This window comes from Lonchura striata, chromosome 1A (genome assembly GCF_050655825.1).
Source record: "Lonchura striata isolate lonStrDom1 chromosome 1A, ASM5065582v1, whole genome shotgun sequence".
Classification (NCBI taxonomy): domain Eukaryota; kingdom Metazoa; phylum Chordata; class Aves; order Passeriformes; family Estrildidae; genus Lonchura; species Lonchura striata.
This window is the reverse complement of record NC_140741.1, coordinates 74,698,300-74,725,525: the sequence shown is the minus strand read 5'-3', so window position 1 is coordinate 74,725,525 and position 27,226 is coordinate 74,698,300. Positions and strand designations below refer to the sequence as shown.

At 46.3% G+C, this 27,226-nt stretch overlaps 1 protein-coding gene and 1 long non-coding RNA gene across 5 annotated transcripts in view; one reads left to right on the top strand and one right to left on the bottom strand.

The window, feature by feature from the left end:
* EXOC4 (exocyst complex component 4) overlaps positions 1–27,226 on the bottom strand; it is a 319,710-nt gene that overhangs the window by 54,904 nt on the left and 237,580 nt on the right. For all 4 annotated transcript variants that reach the window (XM_077783706.2, XM_085569918.1, XM_085569919.1 and 1 more), the window contains exons 11-12: positions 24,742–24,961; positions 6,274–6,410 (exon numbers count right to left, since the gene is read on the bottom strand). In XM_077783706.2, the coding sequence (XP_077639832.1) occupies positions 6,274–6,410; positions 24,742–24,961 (357 nt within the window). The remainder of the gene's footprint in view (positions 1–6,273; positions 6,411–24,741; positions 24,962–27,226) is intronic.
* Positions 9,441–18,140, top strand: LOC146763536 (uncharacterized). Its single transcript, XR_014952243.1, has 2 exons — positions 9,441–9,761; positions 11,078–18,140. It is a non-coding gene; the product is annotated as an uncharacterized LOC146763536 (long non-coding RNA).

Below are 27,226 nucleotides of genomic sequence, written 5' to 3'. Positions count from 1 at the left end.
TTCACACTTGAACAAATCCAGCTCGTGGATAAAAAAACTCCTGATACCGAGCTCGTGTTTTATTTTCCTCCATTTCATCCCATTACTCCCCGTTATTTCCCCTCTCAGCTCAGCTCTCTCCACATCCACTGTTTGCTCTCCTCAATTATTTCCAGCCTTATCGTGGCCCTTCAGCCACCCACGACTCCAAGGCATCGTTGGGAGTGTCCTGGTGGACACACACAGAGCCACCTCTCTGCTTTGTGATCCTTATTATCCTCAAAATCCCAATTGTTCGTGGAGTCAGTGCTGGGGAGGGGACGGGGGAGGATGTTGGGGTGCTCTGACAAGCTGCAAACCCAACCTGCTGCCTTTGCTTTGCCAGGGTCGGAGTTTTCCAAGAGCTTAATCCACCATTCCTGCACTCCTCACCTTTTGGTGGGGATCCATGGAATTCTGGAATGGTTTGGGTGGGAAGGTGTCAGAATCTGAGGTGTTGATGATTCCAAAATTGTAGAAAGTTTCTGTTTTTTAGCTCTGCTGCCAAAGCAGAAATTACAAACTGTTTGTGCTGGTTTCCAGGTTGTTTATTCTGTTGATCTCTCACATGTTCTGCTGCCCTGCCCAGCTCTGTCCTGCAGGGCAGCGTGTGGGGCTCTGCCCTCAGTGGGATGTGACAAACATTCAATACCAGAAACTCCCTGGGCTGGATTTACAAGAACGTGCCAATATCTGTCACCCACGTTGGACAGTGTGTCCCCAGCCTGAACCAACAGAAAAATGCCAACACCACAGTGAGACATGGAGGGCATGAAGAAGGAGAAAAAGGACAAGGCACACCCAATTTCCTCCAGCTTGTCCCCTTTGGACTCCCAATCTAGAATCCTAAAATTTTACTTTTGCACCCACGCCACACTTAATTATTACTGATATCAAACACTCAGAGGTGGTAATTGATCCTGTAAGATTGAAAACTCTTTTCCATGGACAGAGATCCCAGACAGTGTCTCTGGGGGCTCTGTCCAGGGGGTTCCTGAGCCCTGCCAGGGTCCCAGGGCAGCCAGAGGGAAGCTCTGCATTCCCACAGGAAGGAACCTTAAATCCCATCCAGTGCCACCCCTGCCATGGCAGGGACACCTCCCACTGTCCCAGGCTGCTCCAGCCCCATCCAACCCGGCCTTGGACACTTCCAGGGATCCAGGGGAGGCTTCTCTGGACAAGATCCATGGATCCACTGAAACCAGCGAGCTCCAAAGAATCCATGGAACAGCCCCAGCACTGCCTGGATCCCTTGGAATTACATCCCCACCCTTTCCCAGGGCTCCAACACCTCCTGATTTTTACTGATGCTGGTTTCACCCCAACCACCCCCTCATCAAGGAGATGCTGAAGAGGGTGGAACATCCCCAACCTCTGATGGACATCTGGCTTTTCCCAACTCCTTTTTCCCACATTTCCTTCCCAGTTTCTCAGCCAGTCCTCCCCGTCTGAACCTCCAGTCAGTGTCCATCCAATTTATGTCCTTGAGTGAATTATCCCAGGATGGGGTGACATCTTTTAGTACAGCTCAAAACTCTTCCTTTCACCCCCACTCCCCTAATCCCAAACTCCTCTGTTATTTTTCCTGCTGCTGCCACAGGGAGCTGACCTTGGCAGGATCCAGGTGCCCACCCAGCTGCTCCACCCTCCTCAGAGGTCAGAGGAAGGAAAAATGATGGGAAAAAACCTTCTATTGTGGAGCAGACATCTTAAAATATGAAATATCAGACTGGAACAGCTGTCCTGGATATGTCTTTCCCAAAATCTTTCCCATTCCCAGCCTTCTGATGCCGTGGCCAAAATCCTGGTGTGTGCCACACCTTCCCAGGTACCAATCTGCACTCTGAGGAATCATTTCTCTTATGGGAAATAAGATGGGAATATCCCTGGGCACAGCTGGGGGGCTGTGGCTTTCCAGCAGGAAACATCTGGAAGCCACAGGGGCTCATTTGGCTCCTCTGCCTTGTGCCAGGTGGATTTTTGGATGATTTTTTCCCTCTTCCCACGGCCAAGGTGATGTTTCCATGCTGAGCTCGTGCTGCCACGGGTTAAAAAGCAGCTGGGCCAGGCACCCACAGCCTGAGGGGACACCTTTGCCCCAAAAAGAGTCAAAAAAAGGCAATTTAAACCCCAAAAGTTCATGCAAGGAGGGGAAGATACCACTAAAACTCAGCAGAATTATTAGTAAAAGCATATCCTGGGGAATCAAAAATTCCTGTTTGGCTGCCACATTTTGGCTGAATTAATCTGCTCTTTCTCAATAAAAATGGGGTTTGGATTTATTTTGCCTGGCTGGAAAGCAGGTGGGGTTTCTTTTCTTCACCATTTTGAGCGATCCAGTTATTTCTCATTTTTTTCCCCCCAAATTTAGCTGAGAGAGTTCAACCAAAGGAGGTTGGTCACCAGAAGCTGCCTCCAAAGAGGGAGCTGAGCACCTCCAGAGGATTTAATCACTTTTTGAACTCTCTGAACCACATTTTGGTGAGGCCCATCTCTTTTTAAGAGTAAAAGGACTTGTTTGGGTGAGGGATTCAGAGCCTTCAGAGAGGTTCAAAAATGAACAAGGTGTGGATGAAGATGGGGGAGAAGGGGGTGGACACAGAAGACAGAGCTTAGAGTGGACAGCGAAATAAAAACGTGCAACTGCAACGTGGACATGAGTAAAGATTGGCAAATTTATGTAGAAAAACATGGAAAGAGATGAATTTTTTGCATTTGAGGCAGCAAATTTTGTCAGAGAAAGGTGTTGGCAGAGGATTAAAAAGAAGGGCTCGTGTTAAGGGCAGCAGCTGTGAACTGGGCAGGTTTCTCCTCTCAGTATCTCCAAAAATCCCACAAAAACAGTTTTATCCTCAGGTTTTTAACATAAAATGGTTTTAAACTCCGCAGCTGAGCTGCTCTCCTGGAAATCTGCTGGAGACGGGGGTTGGACACGACTGGGAAGTGCTGCCAGCACGGCAGGAGGTTTGGGGGCTCCATCTCCCTGTTTTATTTGCATTTTCAGCCCCAGCCTCTCATCAATTAGTCAGAAATCAGAGCTGACGTTTGTAAACAGTTTGGGTGGCAAACTGGAATGGGAATTTTGGGCAAAAATGCGATTTGCTGGAGGCACCTCACCTACGCTGAACTCCCAAAATTCGTCACCAATTAACACACGAGAGCTGCTATTCATAGGAATGTCCAATCCCATCCAGCCCCCTTAGGTTTGATTTTTTTTCTTTTTTAAAATCCCTGGAAAACACGAGCCAAAAGGGAGCTCGGACATGAACAATCTCAGCTGTGCATTTCCCAGTGCTGACGTCCTTCCCGAGCCGTTCCCGCAGAAAACTCCGGATCAAATCCCGCCTGGAGGAGCCTCCCTCTGGATGCTTTTCATCCAAAGATGCTCACATTCCCCCTGAAGGAACAAACCCTACAAAAACACCTCTCTGCCTTCCCAAATTCTCACTCTTTGCCACCCCAAGATCCGCCCTCGCTCCGCCGGCTTTGCCGGATGGGATCGACTCCCATCTCCAAGGAGTTCATCCTGATTTTAAGGAGCTGTAAAAATAATCCCGACTCCACCAACTTGGCCAACGGCAGGATTTATCCATGCCAGCAGCTCCGGGCAAAGCCTGGAGCAAAGGGCAGGGCTGTGTGGAGCCCAGATCCCTGCAGAGGGCACAACATCCCCGCGGATGGAAGCTCCGCTCCCCTGCATTCCCGGGAATGGGCACGGATTTCTATTTCAGTCCTTTGCCAGCAGCAAAACGAGAGCGTTTCCTGTTGGTTTTTTTTTTTTTCTCCCCCCTCTCACTGCAATCAGGAGATGGCCAAATTAGCGTTGTCCTAATTAGCCCTCAGCAGGTGCCAAAGCCAGGAATGGCGAAGGAAGGAAGGAAGGAAGGACAGTCAAGTTCCAGCCAAACAAATCAAATCCATTGTCTGGCTCCAGGCAGGGAAGTTTTGGGTGAAAAAGGAATATTTTGGACAATGGCACGAGATCAGTTCTTGATTTACGGGGGTGTTCAGGCAAAGTTTAGCCTCTGCTCACTGCTATTGTTAATTATAATAATAATAATGATGATGATGATGAGCCCATTCACCGGATGAAGTTTTTCCTGAATAAACTCAGGCAATGGGAAGTAATTTCTTGGTCAGGAAGCACAAGGGCTTTTTCAGGCTCAATAGCCACGGAGGGGATGATGTAGAGCAGCTATTCCAGCCCATATTCCTGCAGCATCTTGTAGTGGTTTTTAATGGAATTACTTATCCCCGTGGGATGAGGCATGATCCTGGTTTTCCTGTCCAGGAGGGCTGTTTTACAGATGAATAACTGGGATGTCCTTAGAAGTTATTTATTGATATTTACCCAGGAAATCTCTGATAAATCAAGTATTTGAAGGGTTTAAACCCAAACACATCCACAGCCAGTTGGATTGTGCTGCCTTGATCTTCTGTGCTTTGGGTGGGGAATGTTAGGGCTGGATCATCCCAAAATGCCAGTGGGACAAGGACAGAGCATTTGCTGACTCCCTGGCAGTTTACAAAATTGTTTTGGGAAACTTTCACCAAACCCAGCGTGTGGAACCATGTGGTCACGGAATTGTTTAGGTTGGAAAAGGCTTCCAGGATGGAATCCAACCATTCCCAGCCCTGCCAAGGCCACCCATGAACCGAGTGCCACATCCACAGGGCTTTAAATCCCCACGGAGACAGGGACTCCACCTTGCCCAATGTTTCAGGGAAGAAATTTTTCCTAATTTTTAATCTAAATCTCACCTGGTGCAACTTATTGCCATTTCATCTCCTGAAATTCCTAAATGGCCACGAGACCTGAATACCCAAATCTCAACGGAATTAATTCAAATAATGCAAATGCTCAAATGAAGAATCTGAATTACTTTAGCAGAGAGCAAAAGGCACAACCAGCAATTTATTTTTAAAGATGAAACCTATGACTCTCAGTGGCCAGCTTGAGGTCATCTTTTATCATGGAATTATGGAATGGTTTGGGTTGGAAAGGACCATCCACTTCTACCCCCTGCCATGGCAGGGACACCTCCCACTGTGCCAGGGTGATCCAAGCTCTGTCCAACTTGGCCTTGGACATCCCAGGGATCCAGGGGCAGCCCCAGCTGCTCTGGCAATCCCAGCCCAGCCAGGAATTCCTCATTCCCAAGATCCCATCCCTGGCTGCCCTCTGGCAGTGGGAGCCATTCCCTGTGTCCTGTCCCCCCATCCTTGTCCCCAGTCCCTCTGCAGCTCTCCTGGAGCCCTTCAGGTCCTCGAAGGTCTCATCCTGACTAAGGCAAGAACTGGAGTAATTTCTAAGCTCCACCACCACTGCCATCCACATCTCAAGACCCTAAACCACGCTGTGATGTGGATAAATCCAATGGGAAACCACAACTCCCCATAATTCCACTGACCATTATTCCAGCTTTTTTATCCCCAGAAGGAAACCACCCTTGACCACTCCTGAGCACTGCTGGCAGAAGAGCTGTCTGAGGTTGGAAGTGGGGGTGTGCATTCTATTCCAATCTGATGGGGCAGTTCTCTGCTGTCCATGGGGCAGTTTTTTCTTTACCTCTCCCACAGCCCATCCTCCCTCCAGGAGATCTCTGCTGTCCATGGCCACTGAGTGTCCCTGCATGGCTGAGAAAATTCCATCATCCATGGGGAGATGCTCTGCCCAGGGGAGGAGCCAAGCATTCCTACCTGGATCCAATCTGACCTGGGAACAGCACAGCAGCCTTTGCCCCCTGCATTCCCAGAGGAGCAGCTTCCTTCCCCCTGCATTCCCAGAGGAGCAGCTTCCTTCCCCCTGCATTCCCAGAGGAGCAGCTTCCTTCCCCCTGCATTCCCAGAGGAGCAGCTTCCTTCCCCCTGCATTCCCAGAGGAGCCCAGGCCCATCTCCCCCAGCCCTGGAGCTCCAGAGGAAAACTCCCCCCTTGTGCAGGATCCTGCTCCAGCAGAAGCACAGCTGGCACTGCAGGAGGGCTGAGCCCCCCTGGGATGGGGCTGAGCCACCTCCCTGACCCACAGGGGCTCAGGGCATTGCTGACTCTGGCACTGGGTTGTTTTGTACTATTGCATTTGTATTTTTAATTTTCCTAGCAAAGATCTGTTATTCCTATTCCCATATCTTTACCTTAGTACCCCTAAATTTCAGAATTATAACAATTCAGAGGGAGGGGGTTTACATTTTCCATTTCAAGGAAGGCTTCAGCCTTCTGTTCAAACCAGGACAGCAGTCATCCCCCCGGCTGTACCTGTAGGCCAGGGTGCAGGTGTCCTTGTACTCCTGCAGCTTCACGCACACCATGTTGAGGAACTGGTCCGAGTAGGCGCTCAGGTCGTGCATCAGGTCCATCAGGTCCTGCACTGTCTTCTCCACGATCACCGTGCTCTGGGGAGGGGACAAAGACCCAGCTGTGAGCAGCAGCTCGGTGAAGCTCAGCTCTCAGCCCTTTCCTGTCAGAACTCAAAATGTCTCTCAGACGTTTTTGGATGTTCCGGGCCCAGGTCAGAAGCATTTGAGACCCTGGCAGCAGCTGGAAACAGCTGGGATTTTGGGTTTGAGCCATGGGATGATTTACCAACCTTGCAGGAAGAACAAGAAGTCACAAAGTTTAGATTTTAGAGTAGAAGGAGTCACAGAGTAGAGGGAAGAATTTTTGAGTGCTGTACAGGGGGCTTTTGGTTTTGTACATGGGGTCAGAGGCTTTAAGATCCCAAAATCCCATCCCTGGCTGCCCTCTGGCAGTGGGAGCCATTCCCTGTGTCCTGTCCCTCCATCCTTGTCCCCAGTCCCTCTGCGGCCCCCAGTCCCCTGGAGCCCCTTCAGGCCCTGGAATGTGCTGGAAGCTCTCCCTGGATCCTTCCCTTCTCCAGGAGAACATTCCCAGCTCTCCCAGCCTGACACTGGATCCATCTCCTCTCCAACAAATTCATGGACCCAGGGGCTTCACTTGGAATCTCAGGAAACCATGAAGGGTCTCCCTTCCCTTTCCCTCTCTTTTCTATCCCCATTTTCCATAAAAATCCCTCAGGATGGATCCTGAGTGTCCCAAATCCCAGAATCCTGGAGCAGTTTGGGTGGGAAGGGACCTCCAAGCTCATTCCAGGGCCACCTGCCATGATCTCAGGCTGCTCCAGTCCTTCCTGGGACATTGCAGGGATCCAGGGGCAGCCCCAGCTGCTCTGGCAATCCCAGCCCAGCCAGGAATTCCTCATTCCCAAGATCCCATCCCTGGCTGCCCTCTGGCAGTGGGAGCCATTCCCTGGGTCCTGTCCCTCCAGGCTTTTCCCAAATTTCAGCTCTCCTGGAGCCCCTTCAGGGCCTGGAATGTGCTGGAAGCTCTCCCTGGACCCTTCCCTTCTCCAGGGGAACATTCCCAGCTCTCTCAGCCTGGCTCCAGCCCTGCAGGAGCTCCATGGGTTTCTCTGGATTTGCTCCAGGTCCTTCTGCCGTGTCCCCAGGGCTGGGTCCCTCCTGCAGGTGGGGTCTCACCTGAGCAGAGCCTGACGTGGTTTGAGATTAAAACCACGCCCACGATGGGTTGAGAAATGTTCTGAGGGATTAAAGTCACCTTTGATCCCTCAGGAATAAAAAGAAGAAAATCCTCCCTAGCTCGTGTAGCAACACAGAAGACAAAAACAATTCCTTTTTGTGTGAATAATCAGAATTTTCCTTTTCCAGGGTGGGGTTTCCAGCAGATCCATGGTATCAGCTGATGTCCTGCAGCTTCCCAGGAGCAGGATCTGTCCTGCCAGGGATCCTCCTGGGCTGGACACAAAACCACAGGAGGAGGAATCAAACCTGGCCTTGATCCAGCTCATTTCAATTTCCTTTTGTAACTGAGCATTTGGGAAAAAACCTAAAAACCCCACGAGGGGATGTTAAAACAGAAAGCATTGTGGTTTTTATGGAGTTTTCCCCACTTATTTTCCTCAACAACATTGAAATTCCACCAAAGCTCCTGCCAGTTTCTGGATTTTAGAATAAACCCTATGGATGTGAAGGGCACATAAAGGTACTTGAATGATTTAAAAAAATAATAATAAAAAAGAGGGAGAAGAAAGGGAATTACCATATGAAAGAAGACACTGCCAGATACGTAATGGCCATTTCCCTGAGCCATCTTCACCTTTCCCAAAGCCCTGCTGCCACCTCTGCAGGTGTCCCTGGGGACACCCTGTCTGAGGAGGCTTTTGGGACAGCTGGATTCGTTAGCTGGGCCAGCCTTGGAGCTTCTGCAAGCCCCAGAATGAAAGGCAGCTCACACATCAGCCCAGAGCCACAATCCCCCTGCCTCTGCCCCATCTGCATTCGTTAACAGCAAATGGATGTGATCAAAGCTTAATATTATGGCGAGGCACTTCAATGGAGCCTGTTAAAAATAATAAAAAAAAAAACCCACAAAAAAACCACCTTACACTAACAAGGAAACTCATCCCGGGAACGATATCCAGCCCCTCACACCTGAATCCCAACACCGAGGGGATGGTTCATTACTCCTCCAGCGAGGCTTTCAAAGAGGCTGAGGGCTGCTAAAAATAAAAAGAAATTCCTCTTGCTGCCCTCCAGTCCCTCAGCTGTGGTCGGGGGTGAGGATGAAACAGGGAGCACCGCCCGTTGTTAACGCTGTGGGGTTTGTCTTTAATGGGGTTTGCAAATATTTCCCATTATCCCTTGATTTGCTCCTTATTCCCAGCTGGGATGGAGCTTCAGGTGATGCAAAGCAGCTCCGGGGCAGGCAGAATTCCTGCTCTGACTGTGGGGTGGCACAGAGCAAGCAGGAATTGTACCAGCATTATATGGAATTTCTATATTCCATATTATGTGTTCCATGTTTTCTATGGAATATATAAATTCCATATATGTTCTGGAGATGTTATTCCACCCATGCCTTTGGGATTTCAGTATTCCAGCCATTCCTTTGGGATTTCAGTGCTCCAGCCATTCCTTTGGGATTTCAGTATTCCAGCCATTCCTTTGGGATTTCAGTGCTCCAGCCATTCCTTTGGGGTTTCAGTGCTCCAGCCATTCCTTTGGGGTTTCAGTATTCCAGCCATTCCTTTGGGATTTCAGTGCTCCAGCCATTCCTTTGGGATTTCAGTATTCCAGCCATTCCTTTGGGATTTCAGTATTCCACCCATTCCTTTGGGATTTCAGTGCTCCAGCCATTCCTTTGGGATTTCAGTGCTCCAGTCATTCCTTTGGGATTTCAGTATTCCAGCCATTCCTTTGGGATTTCAGTATTCCAGCCATTCCTTTGGTATTTCAGTGCTCCAGTCATTCCTTTGGTATTTCAGTGCTCCAGTCATTCCTTTGGGATTTCAGTATTCCAGCCATTCCTTTGGGATTTCAGTATTCCAGCCATTCCTTTGGTATTTCAGTGCTCCAGTCATTCCTTTGGGATTTCAGTATTCCAGCCATTCCTTTGGGATTTCAGTATTCTTCCCATTCCTTTGGGATTTCAGTATTCCAGCCATTCCTTTGGGATTTCAGTATTCCAGCCATTCCTTTGGGATTTCAGTATTCCAGCCATTCCTTTGGGATTTCAGTGCTCCAGTCATTCCTTTGGGATTTCAGTATTCCAGCCATTCCTTTGGGATTTCAGTGCTCCAGCCATTCCTTTGGGATTTCAGTATTCCAGCCATTCCTTTGGGATTTCAGTGCTCCAGTCATTCCTTTGGGATTTCAGTATTCCAGCCATTCCTTTGGGATTTCAGTGCTCCAGCCATTCCAGGGATGGTAAGTGCTTAACTTCATTTTCTAGCTCGCTTGTGAGGAGCACTTGGATTAGGGGAACTATCTTCTCCCTTGGTTTTTGTTTTTAATTTTTATTTTTTAACCAGAAATCACAGCTTTTCCCATGCCTTGGGAGGGGGAACCTCCATTCCCTCGCTGCATTTCCTTGGGGAATGCAGAAAAAAATGGGAATCTGCTCAGAAATGTCCTCACCAAAAGACAGATGGAAGAAGAGACCTTGGCACTGGGAAAATTGTCCATTTTTCCTTGATTATTGCCCATCACAAAATATCTCCTCGAGATGCCTTGGCAGAGGGAGGCACCAGATGAGGGCTGCCTTAAAGGAGAATAATTAATTAAGCCTGATCTAATTTTTAAGCTGATGATTTTTTTAAGCACCAAGCAGAGCCCAGCTGTAATTAAAGCAGGACAGGAGAAAGTTTTTAAAGCTCTTCAGCCACAGCTCTGGATTTGGGACCATGCCCAAGGGACAAAACTTAAAATTCCTTAAACTTAAATGCCTACCCAGGTATTTAATAAATAGATATCTAATAAATATCAAATGCTAATAAATATCAAGTGCTGTCAGTGCCTTGGAGGGCAATGGGAAAGGAACATAAAACCAGATTTTTTTGCCCAGATTTCTCCCAAAAATGGAAGAACTCTCACTAAATGCGCAGAGTCAGAGATGGGAATCCCTGAAACCTGAAAAGCAGGAGCTAGGGAGCCAGTTTGCCTGGGATTTTGGGATAAATTGGCTGTTTGGTGCTTTTTGGTGGCTCTAAAATAGCCAACTCCAGCCCTGAGGCCACGGGAGTGGGAATGGGAAGAGCTGGATCCATGGGGAGCCAACCTGGAGCCCTACTCCAGCACCAACACTAAAATAAAAGAGAATAGTAAAAGAATAAAATAGGAGTAAAACCACCCTTGAACCAACTAAATTAATTCTTTTTTAGCTAACGAAAAAGGAGAATCTAAATTCCCTCTTCTGCTTATCACAGGTTATCCCACGTGGAGTGGTTAACACCATTTTTCCACTTTTCTTCCTGGAACACCATTTTTCCACTCTTCTTCCTGGCCCATCCAGGTTTTACAAAGGGCTGGAGTTTTTAGAATGTATCAACTCCATTCAAACCTGTGTTTAGCAGCAAAAATCTCTTTTTGCAGTCTCCAATCTGACAGCCTGCTCTCCTCTCCCAGCCTTTTCCCAGGAAAATCCATTATTCCAGTATCAGCTGTGCCCGTTACTATGCTTATACTACACCTTAGCTTCCCAAATGCTCCTAACTCCAAGGGATTTTTTTCTTTTTTCAATGCAGGGGATATTTTAATTTTTATGGGATTTATCCTGCGAGGTCCTGAATGAATTCACCCCATGGATGTGAGCCTGGGATCTGCTGGAATTCTCTCCCTGCTTTAAATGTGATGTTGCAGGAGCCAAATGAGTGCACAAAGAAAGTCTTGGATAAATCTTATTTACCTGGCACTGGGTGATGCAGGAAAGCTTTGCTCCAGTGAACTGGAATATTGATGAAGAGCAAAATGTACATTTGTTTGGGTTTTTTTTTTTTTATTAAAAAGGAGAACATGAACCATAAAATCTGCTCATTCCTGTATTACTGTGGCCATGCAGAAGAGTTTCCCTCCTCTAAACGCTCTTATTCAACATTTGGGACACAAATTTAACATTTCTTTGGGCCTGCCCTGCACAAACCCAGTAAAAGCAGAATAAATCAGACCCTGTTAAAGCACAGAGAGGGATTGCTGGATAATCCAAGAATTCCCTGCCAAGGTGGGCTCTCAAGGTGCTCTCCAAAAATCCCAGCTGGGCTGGAAGTATCCACATGAGGAGATGCCTTTCCATAATTTTCAAACCAATACATCCCTGATCCCAAGCTGGCTCCTAACCCAGCTTTGCTACAAACCTCAAAATCAGGGAATGGGAAAATTGCCACTCGGACAAGGATTCTCTTTCATTTATTCCCATTCCACGTGCAGTGCAGAGGGGCAGGGAAGGGAAAATTTGGTTGGACGCAGGGGGAAGTTTGTGACAGCCCCAACTTCCAGCCCTGACATTATTCCCTCACTTGAGACACCCAAATCCTCCTGGAATGATCCAGCAGCCACAGCAAAATCAGGAATATCAGTGCCTTGGCAAGGAGATGGACGGGATGATTTAATTGGTCTTTTGTATCTCTCCCTTCTCTGATCCCGCTGAGTTCTGGAGCTATTATTAAAGGCATTTTTTAAGGTATTTTAATTTACTCCTCCAAATGGATTCCCATCCATTCACTCCCACCAAGTGAATGTTGTCAGGGACATTAGTGAGGTGATAAAATAGCTGCAGCTTCCCGCTGCTTTTAATGTGTTACATCCACCAGAAAAGTCATTAGCTCTTAGCCTTTAATACACCCTCTGCACTGCTGCAGAACTGTTTATCACTTACAAGTGCCAGCACAGGCCAAGCTCTCCCTTTATTAATCAATATACATTTGTGCAGGGAAAAGGGACTTGCAGACAGTGATTCCCAGCCTGGTTTGTGCTGCAGGAGCTGAAAAATAATAAAAAAAACCCCATCCCTGACATTTTCACCCCCATCCCCTGAATATTCCTACAAGTGGCTTTCGCTCGGGTTTTTTTACACGACTCCCCCAATTACAGGTGAGCTGGTGGCAAGGTGACAAATTGATTTCACCAGTGGTGAGTGGCAGCTTTCCCTCTCCTTTTGTCATCCCTGCTCTAGAACATCATTAGCAGCTGCAGCACGGCACAGATGGAACGTGGAGCACGGAATTAATGATGCTCGGGAGCAGAGCCGTGCGTTTGGGAGCTCGTTTTTAATAAATGTTTTCATACAGCTGGCCCAGTTTGGAGAATAAAACCCCTCGGTGTTATTTTTTATGTGCTCCGAGATCTATTTTTTTTGTTTCCCCCACAGTCTCGAAATATATTTAAAATATATTTATCTATTAAGGATGTCTTGCTGGAGATGGTGAATGTGAATGTTCAATGATGCTCCTGGGAAGACACAGCGACCACGGCAAAGGCAGGTGGATGATGGAAAACAAAAAGAAATTGGGGAAAAAAACGGATTGAGGAAGGTTTAGCAGGGCTGAGCTCCCAAAAGAAAATGCTGTTGTGCCTCTGGATTGGTGCTGTCCGGTGCAAAGGCTGTAATTATGATCTAAATTCAACAAAATCAATGAAAGTGCAAAAGACCACTGGAAAACAGAGGGTGAGATCCAGGAATGAGGGGTAAAGGCTTAAGAGGGACCCTGGGCTAAGGCAGGCTGAGCTCCTGGGCTCACAAAGGTGTCATTTCACTGAAATTAGAGGCTAATTTGTCAGATTTTGGCATAAGTGTCTAAAAGTCTCATTTGTAGGGGCGGAAGAACACAGAGTGACCAGGCCAATGTCACCAGCAGTGACGTTTTGGTACAGGGGGGATCCCCAAACACACCCAAACCTCACCTTTATGCACCAAAATTCACCTTTCAGCACCAAAATTCACATTTCTGTCTCACCCTTCGTTAAGCCGAGTCTAATTAAGGAGGAATTCTTTGTTCACCAAAGCAATCCCTGGCAAACATGGGCACAGAGCAGAGGCCTTGCTGGGGATTCATCCCTCTGAGGCATCCCAAAGGGATTGCCAATCCCATGACTGTTAGGTAAATTCACAGTTCTGTTTCCTGCGGATTGATTTTATGCAGGGCTAAGGCTGGTCTTCAATTTGAAGGAGAAAAATATTCCCAAGGATGGAATTTCCACCCCGATTTCCACACGAGAAGCCAGAGGTGGCAAGAGGGTGACAAGTTGGTTCTTCAGGTGTTTCTCAACAGAATGGGCAAAATTGTTCACATTTCCATCAGAACATCCCAGTGCTGGAATGCATAAATACATAAAACCATTGGAAAAGAGAGGAATTGGTGAGGAAAAGGATGGGAATGAGAAAAAGTTTTCTCTCAGATAATTCGTTCAGCAGGACTTGAATTTCAATATTTTTTGCACAGGCCAGTGCTGGAACAAGTGAGCTCCAAGACAAGCAAGACATTAGAATTCCCAACCTCTGCCTCCTTTGATTCCAAAGGATTTCAAACAGATCCAGTGCTGGGATGGAGAAATCCCAAAGCAAGGAGGGGCCTCCCAAGCAGAACCTGAGCAGAGCTGAGGGCTCTTCCCTGGAATATTCAAAAAGCAAAACCACTTGGGAGATGGGAGGTGATGGATTCAAGGTCTCCACACAAGAACAGAACCCAAATATCCTCAATCCTGCCAAATTTTGATTTTATGGAACCTTTGGCATTATGCAGTCTCCCAAGCGGGAAGCTACGAAGAGAATTGCCTCGTGTCAATATAAAATATATTGGCAAAATAAATAAATATTTATTTTGTCAAAATAAAGCTGATTACAAAAAAAAAAAAAACCACCATGGTAATTTCACTTATTCTCTTGGTTTACTTTTGTTTCTTGCATCGACAAGAAAAAAAAAGAGCAGATTTTGCACTTTTGGATCGTGGCACAAGCAGAGGTCGAATTGATCAATTGAAGGTTGCTTCAGGGCATCTGTGCACATCCCAAAAGGGAAAATCCAGCCTGAATCCCACCCCCAAAAATCACAGACAGGAGCAAACTCAGGGAAGCTGCACGCGCCGGCATCACTGGCGATTTATTCAATAAATTCAGCCTTGTGCTCCGCACATCAAAGCCTGAGGAGATCACAGCTCTGTCCCTGGATGTCCCCAAGGGATTAGTTGGAAATTCCTCGTGCGTGGAGGCTGCTCCCAGGATCCGACAGCTCGTGTTAACATGGAATTCATCCAACCTCAGTGACCACCCCAAAGCCCTGGAGATGTGGGCGTGGTGGACTCGGAGCTGGGGAGATGGGAGAACAGGCAACACCAGCCTTTGATCCTGCCAGGAGAAGCAGGAATTGCAAGAGATCCGTGGTCTGGGAGCCAAATTGGAACATTTTTTAAGCCACTCCGTTCTCCTTCTGTTGTCTCTTCTTGCCTCAGGCCCCACCTGGTGACAGGTCCAAAGGTGGGGCCATTCCCAAAGGAAGATGATTCCAAGGAGGAGCTGGGGTGTGAGGATGTATCCCAGTTTCTGGAAGCAGGGATGGATTTGGAAAATGCCAGAGGCCTGCAGGGCACCTTCCCTTTCAGAGTGACCTTCTCCACTAGGAAAGCTCGGCCACACAAATTTAAACCAGCGTGGAAACGGGATCACTTGGACTTGTGGTGGAGTTTCCATCCCTGGAGGTGTCCAAGGAAGGCCTGGAGGTGGCACGCGGCGCTCTGGGCTGGGGACAAGGTGGGGATTGGGCACAGCTTGGAGCTGACGGTCCTGGAGGACTTTTCCAGTCACAGGGATTCTGTGATTTTCTGGGAATTCTCACAGATGGGACACGGGTACTCCCAAAGCAATCCCAGGATCATTTGGGTTCCAAGGAATCTTCAAGTCCATCCAAGTGCTACCCCACCCATGGGCAGGGACACCTTCCACCATCCCAGGCTCCTCCAAGCCCCAGTGTCCAGCCTGGCCTTGAACATTCCAGGGATCCAGGGGCAGCCCCAGCTGCTCTGGCAATCCCAGCCCAGCCAGGAATTCCTCATTCCCAAGATCCCATCCCTGGCTGCCCTCTGGCAGTGGGAGCCATTCCCTGGGTCCTGCCCCTCCATGCCTCGAAGATAAATCCTGAATCACACATCAAGAACACCTTTGCTTCCTTCAGATCCCAACTGTTTTTATCACGATTTTCCCAAAGACCTGCCCATTAATCCAAAAACCGAACCAAAACGAACCAAAAATTATTCAGCTGCACTTTGCAGTTTCCTGCACTAAACACGGAATATTTCCACGCCCTGGGCTAGGAATCTAAGGAACTACTCAGCATTTGAGCAAACGCTGCTCCTAACTCGGGATTTCTGTCGTCGCCAAGCCCCCTGTGACAGCAAAACCCCACTCCCAAAAAAGCAGCGTGGAAAAGAAGTTGTCTTTTCCCCCACCAAAACCACATTTTAGGAGGAATCAAGAATAAAAAGACATCAAACTGGGAAGTGAAACACCCACTGGGTCAGCTCATTACGGGAGATGCCCGATAACGGCGGTGCTGCTGCTGTTCAATCCCTGGCCGGCGCCGTAACGAGCGATCCCGCTTGGAAAAGGGGCTGGATGAGGCCATGGATCTTCCCTTCCCACGTGGAATTTGTGCATCGCTTCCTGACAGAGCCATCTCCCCTTCCCAGCAGCCAGAGCATCTCCAAGAGGCCTCCAGGCAGTTATGGATGGCGGGGAAGGAACGCTTTGTTTTATCTCCCGTCGTCTTCCCGCGGCGGCTGACGACGCTCCGGTGGTTGTCCTGTGGATAAATCCACGCAGGCATTCAGTGGGGACGGCGAGGGAGCCAAACCTGGCTGGGATGGAGCCACCCACACAAAACATTCATCTGTTGAGCAAGCAGCAGCGCTTCCAAACCCAGCGGCGTCACCGCGCAGCCCTGCTGGGAAACGGGAATTAAGTCGGAGTGGAGGTCGTTTGTCTCCGGAATGGTGTCGTGTTTGTTGTCGTATTTGTTGTCATATTCGCGGGATGAATTCCAGGCTTTATTGGGAAGGCAGGTGGCACTCAAGATCGCTCATGGGAGAGCCCTTGGAAGGCAAAGAGAGGCGAGGAGAAATTCATCTCCCGTGGATGGAATGGTGGGAATTCATCTCTGATGTTGTTGCAATTAATGGCAGTAAATTTCACTCGGTTTCACACAGAAGGAGCAAACTGGACTAGCTCAGTTACCACCATGTTACTACTCAGCTACTAGCAGGATACTACTCAGTTACTGCTTTTTGTTTTATACCTACATAGAAAAAACATTTCCTGTCTTATCCAGGAAAACACGCGGCCTGAATGGGAATATGGGAACAGGGAAGTGTTGGAAAAACAGGATAATTGTCCCATCTGGGAAACAGACAATTCGGGTCCATCACTGGGCAAAAAAAAGGGAATTTTTGGGGAGGAAAGAGGAATTTTAAATATTCAGTGGTTGCTGCCACACAAGGTCAATCTGTATTTACAGATCTTCCACTTCAGCAGTAGAGGTGCTGAGGGATGTGGCTGCATCAACTTCCCAAAAGGAATTTCCTGAACTCTCTCCAAGTGAAAAGCCAATTAAATACTTTTTAGAAAGTATTTTTTTTTTTTTTTTTTTTGGCTAAACTGCTTTCACAATCTCCTGTCCCTCAGCAGAATCACGGCAGTGGCACAGAGCACCCTGTGTTGAAAAGGGAGGATTTTTCACCCCAAGTCACACAAATCCCATCCTCACCTCCATGTCCCAGGAGCCAACAGGAACTCAGAGCTGAGGATTTAGTGACAATTCAGAGGAATTCAAAGAGAATTTTCTGGGAAACCTCAGGGTACAAAAGTGAGGTCAAATGCTCGAGGTGCAGCTCCGTTCCCACAAAAGCAAAGCGCTCCTGGCTGCTGGATTCCGAGTCCTTCCAAACCATCCTTGCTAAGACCACTGTTGGTGAGAAGAAGTTGGAAATGGCTTGTGATAAACCAGGGTCCTCTGAAAAACAGCTCAGCTTTCTGCTAAATCAACCTCGACCTCAAAAAAGGTTTTGTTGATCCAGTACTTACGAAAAACAATAAACTGAAATTCCAGAGCACGACACGAAGATCAAAACAAGTCAAGGGACAGCCCAAATTATTCCCACCGAGTTTTTGTTTTCAGGTCCATGACTTGTCCAGAATGTGGAGCTCCAAAACCCCAACTCCTGCTCATTTTGGCCGTTCACATTCCAGGAAAATGGGTCGTGGAATCCCAGAGGGGTTTGGATTGGAAGGGAAATGAAAGATCATCCAGTTCTGCCCCACTGCCATGGGAGGGACAGCTTCCACTATCCCAGGTTGCTCCAAGCTGGCCCTGGACACTTCCAGGGATATGGAGCATCCCCAACGTCTCTTTGCTAATTGGGAGGACGGGGATGAAAATTTTTAATTTTTTGATAGAACGGGAATTAGACAGGGAATGCCCAACCTGTCCCTCAACACCATGTTTGACACCACCCCTAAATGGTAAAAAAATGGAGATAAACAGAGAATTAATTAATTAATTAAACCAGCCCTGGCCAGGGCTCTTCTGTAGAGTTGTAGCATTTCCTTGATTTTCACACCCTGTAGCAGTTTTCTTTACAGAAACAAAGGTCTTAAATATTTTAATTAAAGAGTATATCCCAATGGTGTGAATTCCCCAGGAAATCCTGGATCAGCCCCAGGATGACCAGACCTGGTACAGCTTCATGGTGAGAGGGAGAAGCTTTTCCCTTCTCTACACTGTAGCTCACACAAAGCGAAAATCCCAGCACAAAAAGCGGATAATTTGTAAAAAAAAAAAAAAAAATTTACAATTTTGACAGCTTTGTGTTGTGTGAGGGAAACTGCAATTTTATTTTATTTTATTTTATTTTATTTTATTTTATTTTATTTTATTTTATTTTAATTTGTATTTTATTTTATTTTATTTTATTTTATTTTATTTTATTTTAATTTGTATTTTATTTTATTTTATTTTATTTTATTTTATTTTACTTCATTTTATTTTATTTTATTTTATTTTATTTTATTTTACTTCCTTTTATTTATTTTATTTTATTTTATTTTATTTTATTTTATTTTATTTTACTTCATTTTATTTTATTTTATTTTATTTTATTTTGCTTCCTTTTATTTATTTTATTTTATTTTATTTTATTTTATTTTACTTCATTTTATTTTATTTTATTTTACTTTATTTTACTTCATTTTATTTTATTTCATTTTACTTTATTTATTTATTTTCTTATTTTTTATTTTAGCTTAAAGGCTCTATTTACAGATTAGAACCAGGAGGGGAAACTTTTAATTTACTGCCTTCCCTCAGTTCTTTCAGATGTAAATTAGACGGGCTATGACCCTTCCAACTGCAAAGTTTATCCACTTCAGGAGGAAATTCCAGAGGCAGGGAGAAAACCCGCGGTGCCAGGAGGAATATTCCAGCGGCATGGCAGCATTCCCGCCTTGTTGTTCCTTTTGGAATTCTCCTGTTGACAATTCCCTGCCTCCAAAATCCCAACTACTCCCACTGAACGCTGCTTGTCAGGGAGGGGCAGCCCCTGCCAGACAGAAAAAAAAAAAAGAGATTTTTACCTTCCCTTTCAACAATAGATTAATGTCTCTTTTCTTCTGCGGCAGTGTCATATTTCAAAAAGCGCTTTTCAAACAGGTATAATTAAACCTCTGCGAGAGGAGGGAGGAAGAGAAATGAGCAGCCAAAGGAGGAATAAAGGCATTTTAGAGGGTGCTGGAAGGTGCCTCATTCCTCCCTCTCAGCTACAATTACATTCCACAGTGGGGGGAGGGAAAAAGAAAAAAAAAAAAAGTGATTATAAAAATGAATTTTTCCTCGAAAAACGAGCATGTTGTGAAAGGATGACTCCTCTGAACGTCGCAGCACTTCAAAAGGAGGATGAATTAGTGCTGACAACTCAATGAAGTAGCCATCAATTATTCAAAATGTGATGGCTCTTCTCATGCAGCACTTGTGATTAGGAAAACATTTCAAAACCTGGGAATGAGAGTTATTCTTCCTCAATGAAATGGGCCTGGGCTTCAAAACGCGAGGGAAGAAAAAGAATGGGATTTTGGAGGAGCCTGGCAAGAGCACGGGGAAGTTTCTTCTCCTGGAGCCATCCATCAAGTGTTTCATGGGACACTGTTCCAGGCTGGATTTGGGATTTAAATCCCAAGCAGAGGGAAGGGAAAAATATCTGTGATGGGTTCCCCAAATTTCAGCTGATGGGTTTGGAGATCCCAGCTCAACCAAGGCCCCAAATTAAACCTCTGGCGTGTTTTGGAACAGCAAAGATTAAACTTTCCTAGGGAAAAGAGAATTATGGAAGAACCGGGTTTCCCAGAGAAATCTGTGGAAGGTTTTGATGTCCCAGCCCTGGAAGTGTCCAAGGCCAGGGCTTGGAGCAACCTGGGGTGTGGAAGGTGTCCCTGCCCATGGCAGGGGGTGGCCCTGGATGGGCTTTAAGGTCCCTTCTGACCCAAACCGTGCTGGGATTCCATGGAAGACATTCCTGGAGGAATTCTGGTGACGGAGCAATACAGCTTCCTTTAAATGAAGTTTATCAGACTTTGCCTTTTCCAGTTTCCTCCTGAAATTCCAGCTCATCCATCACCAAAACCACCCCGGCGAAGGCAAAGCGCTGGTTTAAAATCGCACAAACCTTGGGGAATAAAAAATGAGCTGGAGGAAAAAGGGAAAACTGGGTGAGTGTCACTGCTGTGCCACTCGGATCTGTGACTTCACACTGGATTTTCAGCAGTGAGGAGAAGCTGCTCTGCCTCAGCATCCCAGGGCCCTGATGGGCTGCCAGGGATTCTTAATGAGTTTGCAAATGAGGAACGTGCAGCTGGAGCTTCAAACAAGCAGGAGGGTGGCCAGGCTAAAAGACTTCTCCTCTGGCCAGGGAGGTATCAGGAGCTGGGCTGACTCATTTTACCTGTGAGGTAAAATGAGGATTTATGAGAGCAAAGCTGCTGCTGAGGGAGCCTGGCAGGGCTCTCGGGGTAATTAAAATAATCACTTAAAGCCTGGGATGGAAGCTGGGGGCAGATATGTGTGGTTTACTCCCAACTTCTGAGGAAAAACGGAATGAAAGAAGGGAAAAAAAAAAAAGAAAATAAATAAATTACAAGGAAGTTTTGGTGGTTTTATGGGTCTAGGGAGTACTTCCACCATCCCAAGGTGCTCCAAGCTCCATCCAGCCTGGCCTTGGACACTTCCAGGGATGGGGCAACCACAGATTCTCTGGGCACCCTGTGCCAGGGCCTCACCAACCTCACGGGGGAGAACATGGCAGAGTCCTGCTGAGGTGAACAAAACACCTTGGTGGCCTCGGAGAGGACCAGCACCAACATTTTACACCCAACCCTCAGAGGAAACGCTCCAGGCCAGCTTGGATGGGGCTTGGAGCGAGGACAGCGGGAAACGTCCCTGCTCATGGCAGCAGGGCTGGGCTGAAAGGCCTTCAAAGGTCCCTCCCAACCCTTGAAAGGTCCTTTTTGAGCCAAAACACCCCAAAATTTAATGATTCATCACTGAGCAAACGAGGGTTATCCAGTTCCTGACCAACTCCAACCGGTGATTTCAGGGATCAAGGGGATCCAGAGCCCTCAAACACGGCGCTGTTCCCTTCAGGTCACACATCTGTGGGGTGATTTGTCCTTCTGCAGATCTGAAGAGGACGAAAATAACTCTAAAATAATTCTGCCTGCTTGAAAATGTCCACACGCAACTCCCCCGGCTCTGGGATGCACCGAACACGCCGCTGAAAGTTGAGTTTCTAAAATAAATTAAACTCCTGCCTAAAGCAGTTGCTTTTGTGCAGCTCAGAGCTCCTCGGTGGAGAAGTCGCCCGTCGGCAGCTGACTTACACAGGAACCACCTGGAAGCTTCCACAAAAGGCAGGAACTGCACGGAATGTTCTCCCCCAGAGGAGAAACCATCTGAAGGAACACTGGGAGCGACAGGGAAGAGTCGGGCTCCCGCCCAAAGATAATTTTGTCTCTCATTTTAAGCTAGAAAAGGAGATTTAGCACAAATTCTGCAGTCGGTGGGTTTTACCCTCTTGGTGTGAAACACACAAACAAGAGATGAAAACATCTTGGTTCTAACAGCACGCCATTGCCAAAAAAAAAAAACAAACAAAAAAACAAAATTGAAATACGAGGCTCAAAACCATTAAAATGGCTTTAAAATTATCCCTGAATGGGAAAAATAAAACAACCCCATGGATCAGCCGTGCCTGCTCCTTAATGGATGCTGCTGGCAGGGAGCCAGCCTGGAAAGACAATTAATTTGTTTACAACAATAAATAATAACACATATCCTCCCTCAAAGCTTGCAGCCATCAGCATTGGTGAGCCATCTAAAGCTGCTAGCTGGGACCATCCTTCTCCTTAATATCCACTCATTTGATGGGAAGGGAACATTCCAGAAGCTCTCAGGGGTGGCTCCTTGGAAAGCCACTCCATGCACGGAGCGGGTGCTGTGGTAATTAGCTCCAGCAAGTCATTATCCTCCAAAACAGCTGCACGCCCTGACTTTTTAAGGAGTTTTTTCTTTTTTTTTTTGGGGGGGGGATTTTCAGCTGCTGGAGTTTGGCCAAAAAAAGTATCAGAAGCATCATCCACACTGTGCTAAGAAACAACAGAGGTTTTGAAGAAAAGGAAAAAATCCCATTCTGCTGCTCCAGAGCAAAGCAATTTGAATTTTTTCTGGAGATGGAGCAACAGGTTTTTAAGGTCAGTGAGCACCCGGGTGGGAAGATTTATCACCTCGTTGAGAACCCTACAAGAACGGGCTGCAAGAAGCTGTCGAGGCACTTGTAGCCTAATTTAGGATCGATTTAAACAATTACAGCCTGAAATTTAATGCTGAATAATTTTGAGACAAATGAGTTTCGCGGTGATTCAGTCTCCCTCTGCAAAGGAAAAGGGTTTCAAGTGTTTTACATTTGAGGAGGGAAGAACGGAAAACAGGTGGTAAAATGGAATATTTCGAGAGGACAATTATTTTTTTTTTTAAGGATAATCTTTACAGGGATGGGTGATTCATGTGTGAGGATGCAATGCTTGAAAATCTCTGATCTCCCACCTAATCCAGTGCTGACAGTGATCCCAAAGCAGCTTCATCAGCACGGGGCAGATAAATTCCCCAGTCCTGCTCCACTCACAGCCGGGGAGGTTTCAGAGAAATCTTTGGGATAGCAAAGGGTGGGATGGTTAAACCAGGTTAAACCAGGTGAGCTTCGTTCACCACATTTCCATCACATCCATGAGGTGATGGGGGCAAGGACTCCAGAAACAGATTTTTATTTTTTTCCCTTTAATGGAAAATCAATAGGATTATTTTAGGGAGCTATTTGGATGAGTTGGTTCAAAGAGGCAGCAATTTTTCTTCTCTGTTCAGAGAATTACCCTTCTCTAATGTCGGGAACAAGGAGACCTCCTGACCACAGACAGTTTTGACCAAGAATAATTCCAGTTCAAAATAATTTCCATCCATCAAGTGAAACAAATTGTAGGAACTGGATGAGAAAAATCCAAGGCACTCTGAGAGTTCAACCCTGAACGAACTTTAGGGAAATATATTGATATTATAGAATATATTTTCATGTGAAATGAAGCCACGTGCCACAAAAAATACTTTATCCATATTAAGATTGGTAAAGCTTGGGAAGGAAACAATCCAGAGGTTCTGTGCAGCTCCAAAACATCATTCCAGCTCCTGTAAAGAGAATTTTGGCCCCTTTCTAAAGAAGCTGTTCCCCTCCAGGGACTTCTGGAAATGCTGTTCTGGAATTTGATTCTGTTTTGGCTCTGCAAGGACCATCCCAGCACTGCTGTACCCAGACAGGCACAGCGTTAGTGACCATTAATCCATAAAAAACCTGGAAATGGGAATAATAATACAGTTATTCCTATTATTGCGTGGCATTATAATATCCCTGTGTTTTACACCTGTAAACTGGGATAGAAAATGGCCACATAAACCTTGGGAAAAAGGTGCTGCTTCCAGAATCCAAGGATTCTGCCAGTATTACCCATCCCTGCAGAGAGGATTTCCCAGGAAAGAGGGAATAACTTCAAAGGATCAGAAGAGCCTGACGTGACCATCAGGCATTGTCAGTTCGTTCCTTGCAGTCCCAGGCAACACATGAAATCCAGAATTTTTGGGGTGGGATTCCACAGGGTCCTGCTCCCCATGGACTTGGGGTGAAAACTTGCTGCTTTTATCACTGCTGCACACTGGAGTTTTAAAAAGCTGTTTCGAAGGGGATTCCTCCTACAAACACTCCACCTGCAACCCAAATCCCAAACAGCTTTTTCTGCTGGAGGGACCCGTGGGGCTCCAGATGGATCACCAGCGTGCCTGGGAGGATTGGATCCCATCCCTGCTCCTCCTGGGAGCTTGGGATGTGCATTCAGCCTGAGGGCACAGCTCTGTGGCTGGCAGGTGTCCCCAGAACTTCTTGGGGAGACCACACGGAAATATTCCTCCCCAAGATCCCATCCATCCACTGCCAGGGATCCAGGGACAGCCCCAGCTGCTCTGGCAATCCCAGCCCAGCCAGGAATTCCTCATTCCCAAGATCCCATCCCTGGCTGCCCTCTGGCAGTGGGAGCCATTCCCTGGGTCCTGTCCCTCCATCCTTGTCCCCAGTCCCTCTGCAGCTCTCCTGGAGCCCCTTCAGCCCCTGGAATGTGCTGGAAGCTCTCCCTGGATCCTTCCCTTCTCCAGGGGAACATTCCCAGCTCTCCCAGCCTGACACTGGCTCCATCTCCTCTCCAAGAAATTCATGGACCCAGGGGCTTCACTTGGAATCTCAGGAAGCCATGAAGGGTCTCCCTTCCCTTTCCCTCTCTTTTCTATCCCCATTTTCCATAAAAATCCCTCGGGATGGATCCTGAGTGTCCCAAATCCCAGAATCCTGGACCAGTTTGGGTGGGAAGGGACCTCCAAGCTCATTCCAGGGCCACCTGCCATGATCTCAGGGTGTTCCAGTCCTTCCTGGGACATTGCAGGGATCCAGGGGCAGCCCCAGCTGCTCTGGCAATCCCAGCCCAGCCAGGAATTCCTCATTCCCAAGATCCCATCCCTGGCTGCCCTCTGGCAGTGGGAGCCATTCCCTGGGTCCTGTCCCTCCATCCTTGTCCCCAGTCCCTCTGCAGCTCTCCTGGAGCCCCTCCAGGCCCTGGAATGTGCTGGAAGCTCTCCCTGGATCCTTCCCTTCTCCAGGGGAACATTCCCATCTCTCCCAGCCTGGCTCCAGCTCTCAGAGCAGCTCCACATTTTTCCTTACTGGACACACAACCAGGTCACGGCTGGACAAGGACACCCAGGGATGTCCCGAGGTTTCCCCCAGCTCCTACCTGCAGCAGAGGCCTCTGCACCCCCAGCACCTTCATGGTGTCGGCGTTGGCCAGGACCTTGAGCGGATCCGAGGCCTTGGTGACGCCCTCGATCTCCTTGTTGATCTCGGCCAGGACCTGGTTGAGGAAGATGTTCTTGATGTAGACGGTGAGGAACTCCCGCAGCGGGCACTGCTTGGCCGGGCCCAGCTCCATGGCCAGCTCGATCTCCTGGATAAACCTGGGACACAGAAAGGGGAAGGACGAATTGGAATTGAATGTGATTAAATGTCATTAAATGTAATTAAATAGAATTAAATGTAATTAAATGTAATTAAATGATGGAGACGCTTTAGGTTTGTTGTCGCCTTCGCCGCTCCGACGTTCCAGAGTGGGAATGGCCATGGGCTGTCCCAGCTTGAGGAATGAAGAGGAGAAAAGGCCCACGGGGTAGTTTTAGGGGAAAAAAAAAATACTAACTGTCGCCCTGATTCTTTAAGATTTTCTAAAGCCTTCTGAGTTTACATGCTGTTAGCAAACTTTCCCACACAATTTCTATAAACAACACATTGTTTTGCATTCCTTCGTGGGGGTGGAGAGACTTGATGTTCTGGTGGTTTGTGCAGTGTCTTTGGAGAGGTGGCACCTTCACTCTCCAATCCACTGTCACCTTTGGAGAAGTGTAAAAGTTGGGGTCAGAGAATAAATCTGCTTCTTCTTTACCTTGCAAATAGCAAATGGCTGCAATTGTGCTTTCCCGTGTCCGATAGCGACAACTATTAAATTGCTGGAGATAAGGACAGATGATGAGAGAAAATCCACTTCTCAGGCACAATTCCTGTTTGTTTGTTCAAAAAAATTTGGTTTTTCCATTTGGGACATGCTGGAAATACGTGCTTTTCAAAAGTTTGGCTTTTCCATGTGGAACGTGCTGGGAAGATGGCCTTGTAAAAAAATTTGGTTTTTCCATTTGGGACATGCTGGGAAGATGTTTATATAAAAAAATTTGGTTTTTCCATTTGGGACATAGTGGGAAGATGTCCTTGTAAAAAAATGTGATTTTTCCTTTTGGGACATGCTGGGAAGATGTTTATTTAAAAAAAATTGACTTTTCCATTTGGGACAAGCTAGAAAGGAGTTTGTATAAAAAAAATTTGGTTTTTCCATTTGGGACATGCTGGGAAGATATTTGTATAAAAAAATTCGGTTTTTCTGTTTGAGACATGCTAGAAAGGTGTTTATATTAAAAAAATTGACTTTTCCATTTGGGACAAGCTAGAAAGGAGTTTGTATAAAAAAAATTTGGTTTTTCCATTTGGGATATGCTGGAAAAACATCCTTTTAAAAGCTTGGCTTTTCCATTTGGGACATGTTGGCAAGATGTCCTTATAAATTTTTTTTTTCCCATTTGGGACATGCTGGGAAGATGTTTGTATAAAAAAATTTGGTTTTCCTGTTTGGGACCTTTTAAAAGTTTGGCTTTTCCATTTGGGACATGCTGGGAAGATTTTTGTATAAAATAAATTGGCTTTTCCATTTGGGACATGCTAGAAAGGTGTTTGTATAAAAAAATTTGGTTTTTCCATTTGGGACATACTGGGAAGATGTCCTTGTAAAAAAAATGTGGTTTTTCCTTTTGGGACATGCTGGGAAGATGTTTATATAAAAAATTTGGGTTTTCCATTTGGGACATGCTGGGAAGATGTTTGTATAAAAAAATTCGGTTTTTCTGTTTGGAACATGCTAGAAAGGTGTTTGTATAAATTTATTTTTTTTTTTCCATTTGGGACATGCTGGGAAGATGTTTGTATAAAAAAATTCGGTTTTTCTGTTTGGAACATGCTAGAAAGGTGTTTGTATAAATTTATTTTTTTTTTTCCATTTGGGACATGCTGGGAAGATGTTTATATTAAAAAAATTGGCTTTTCCATTTGGGACAAGCTAGAAAGGAGTTTGTATAAAAAAAATTTGTTTTTTCCATTTGGGACATGCTGGAAAAACATTCTTTTAAAAGCTTGTCTTTTCCATTTGGGACATGTTGGCAAGATGTCCTTATAATTTTTTTTTTTTCCCATTTGGGACATGCTGGGAAGATGTTCATATAAAAAAAATTTGGTTTTCCTGTTTGGGACCTTTTAAAAGTCTGGCTTTTCCATTTGGGACATGCTGGGAAGATGTTTGTATTAAAAAATTGGTTTTTCTATTTGGGATATGCTAGAAAGATGTTTGTGTAAAAAAATATTGTTTTTTCCATTTGGGATATGGTAGAAAGATGTTTGTATAGAAAATTTGGTTTTTCCATGTGGGACATGCTGGGAAGATGTCCTTATAAAAATAAAATCACCATAAAAAAAATGAAGATGCCACAAATCCCTTTAAAAAACCAAATTTCCTCCTGGGGGTGGTCACTTGATTCCCCCAGGTGGGTTTCCTCCACCTCTAAACTGAACAACAGAATATTCCAGCTCAAAATCCAGGAAAAAAATCATGGAAAAAAAGCAATGTC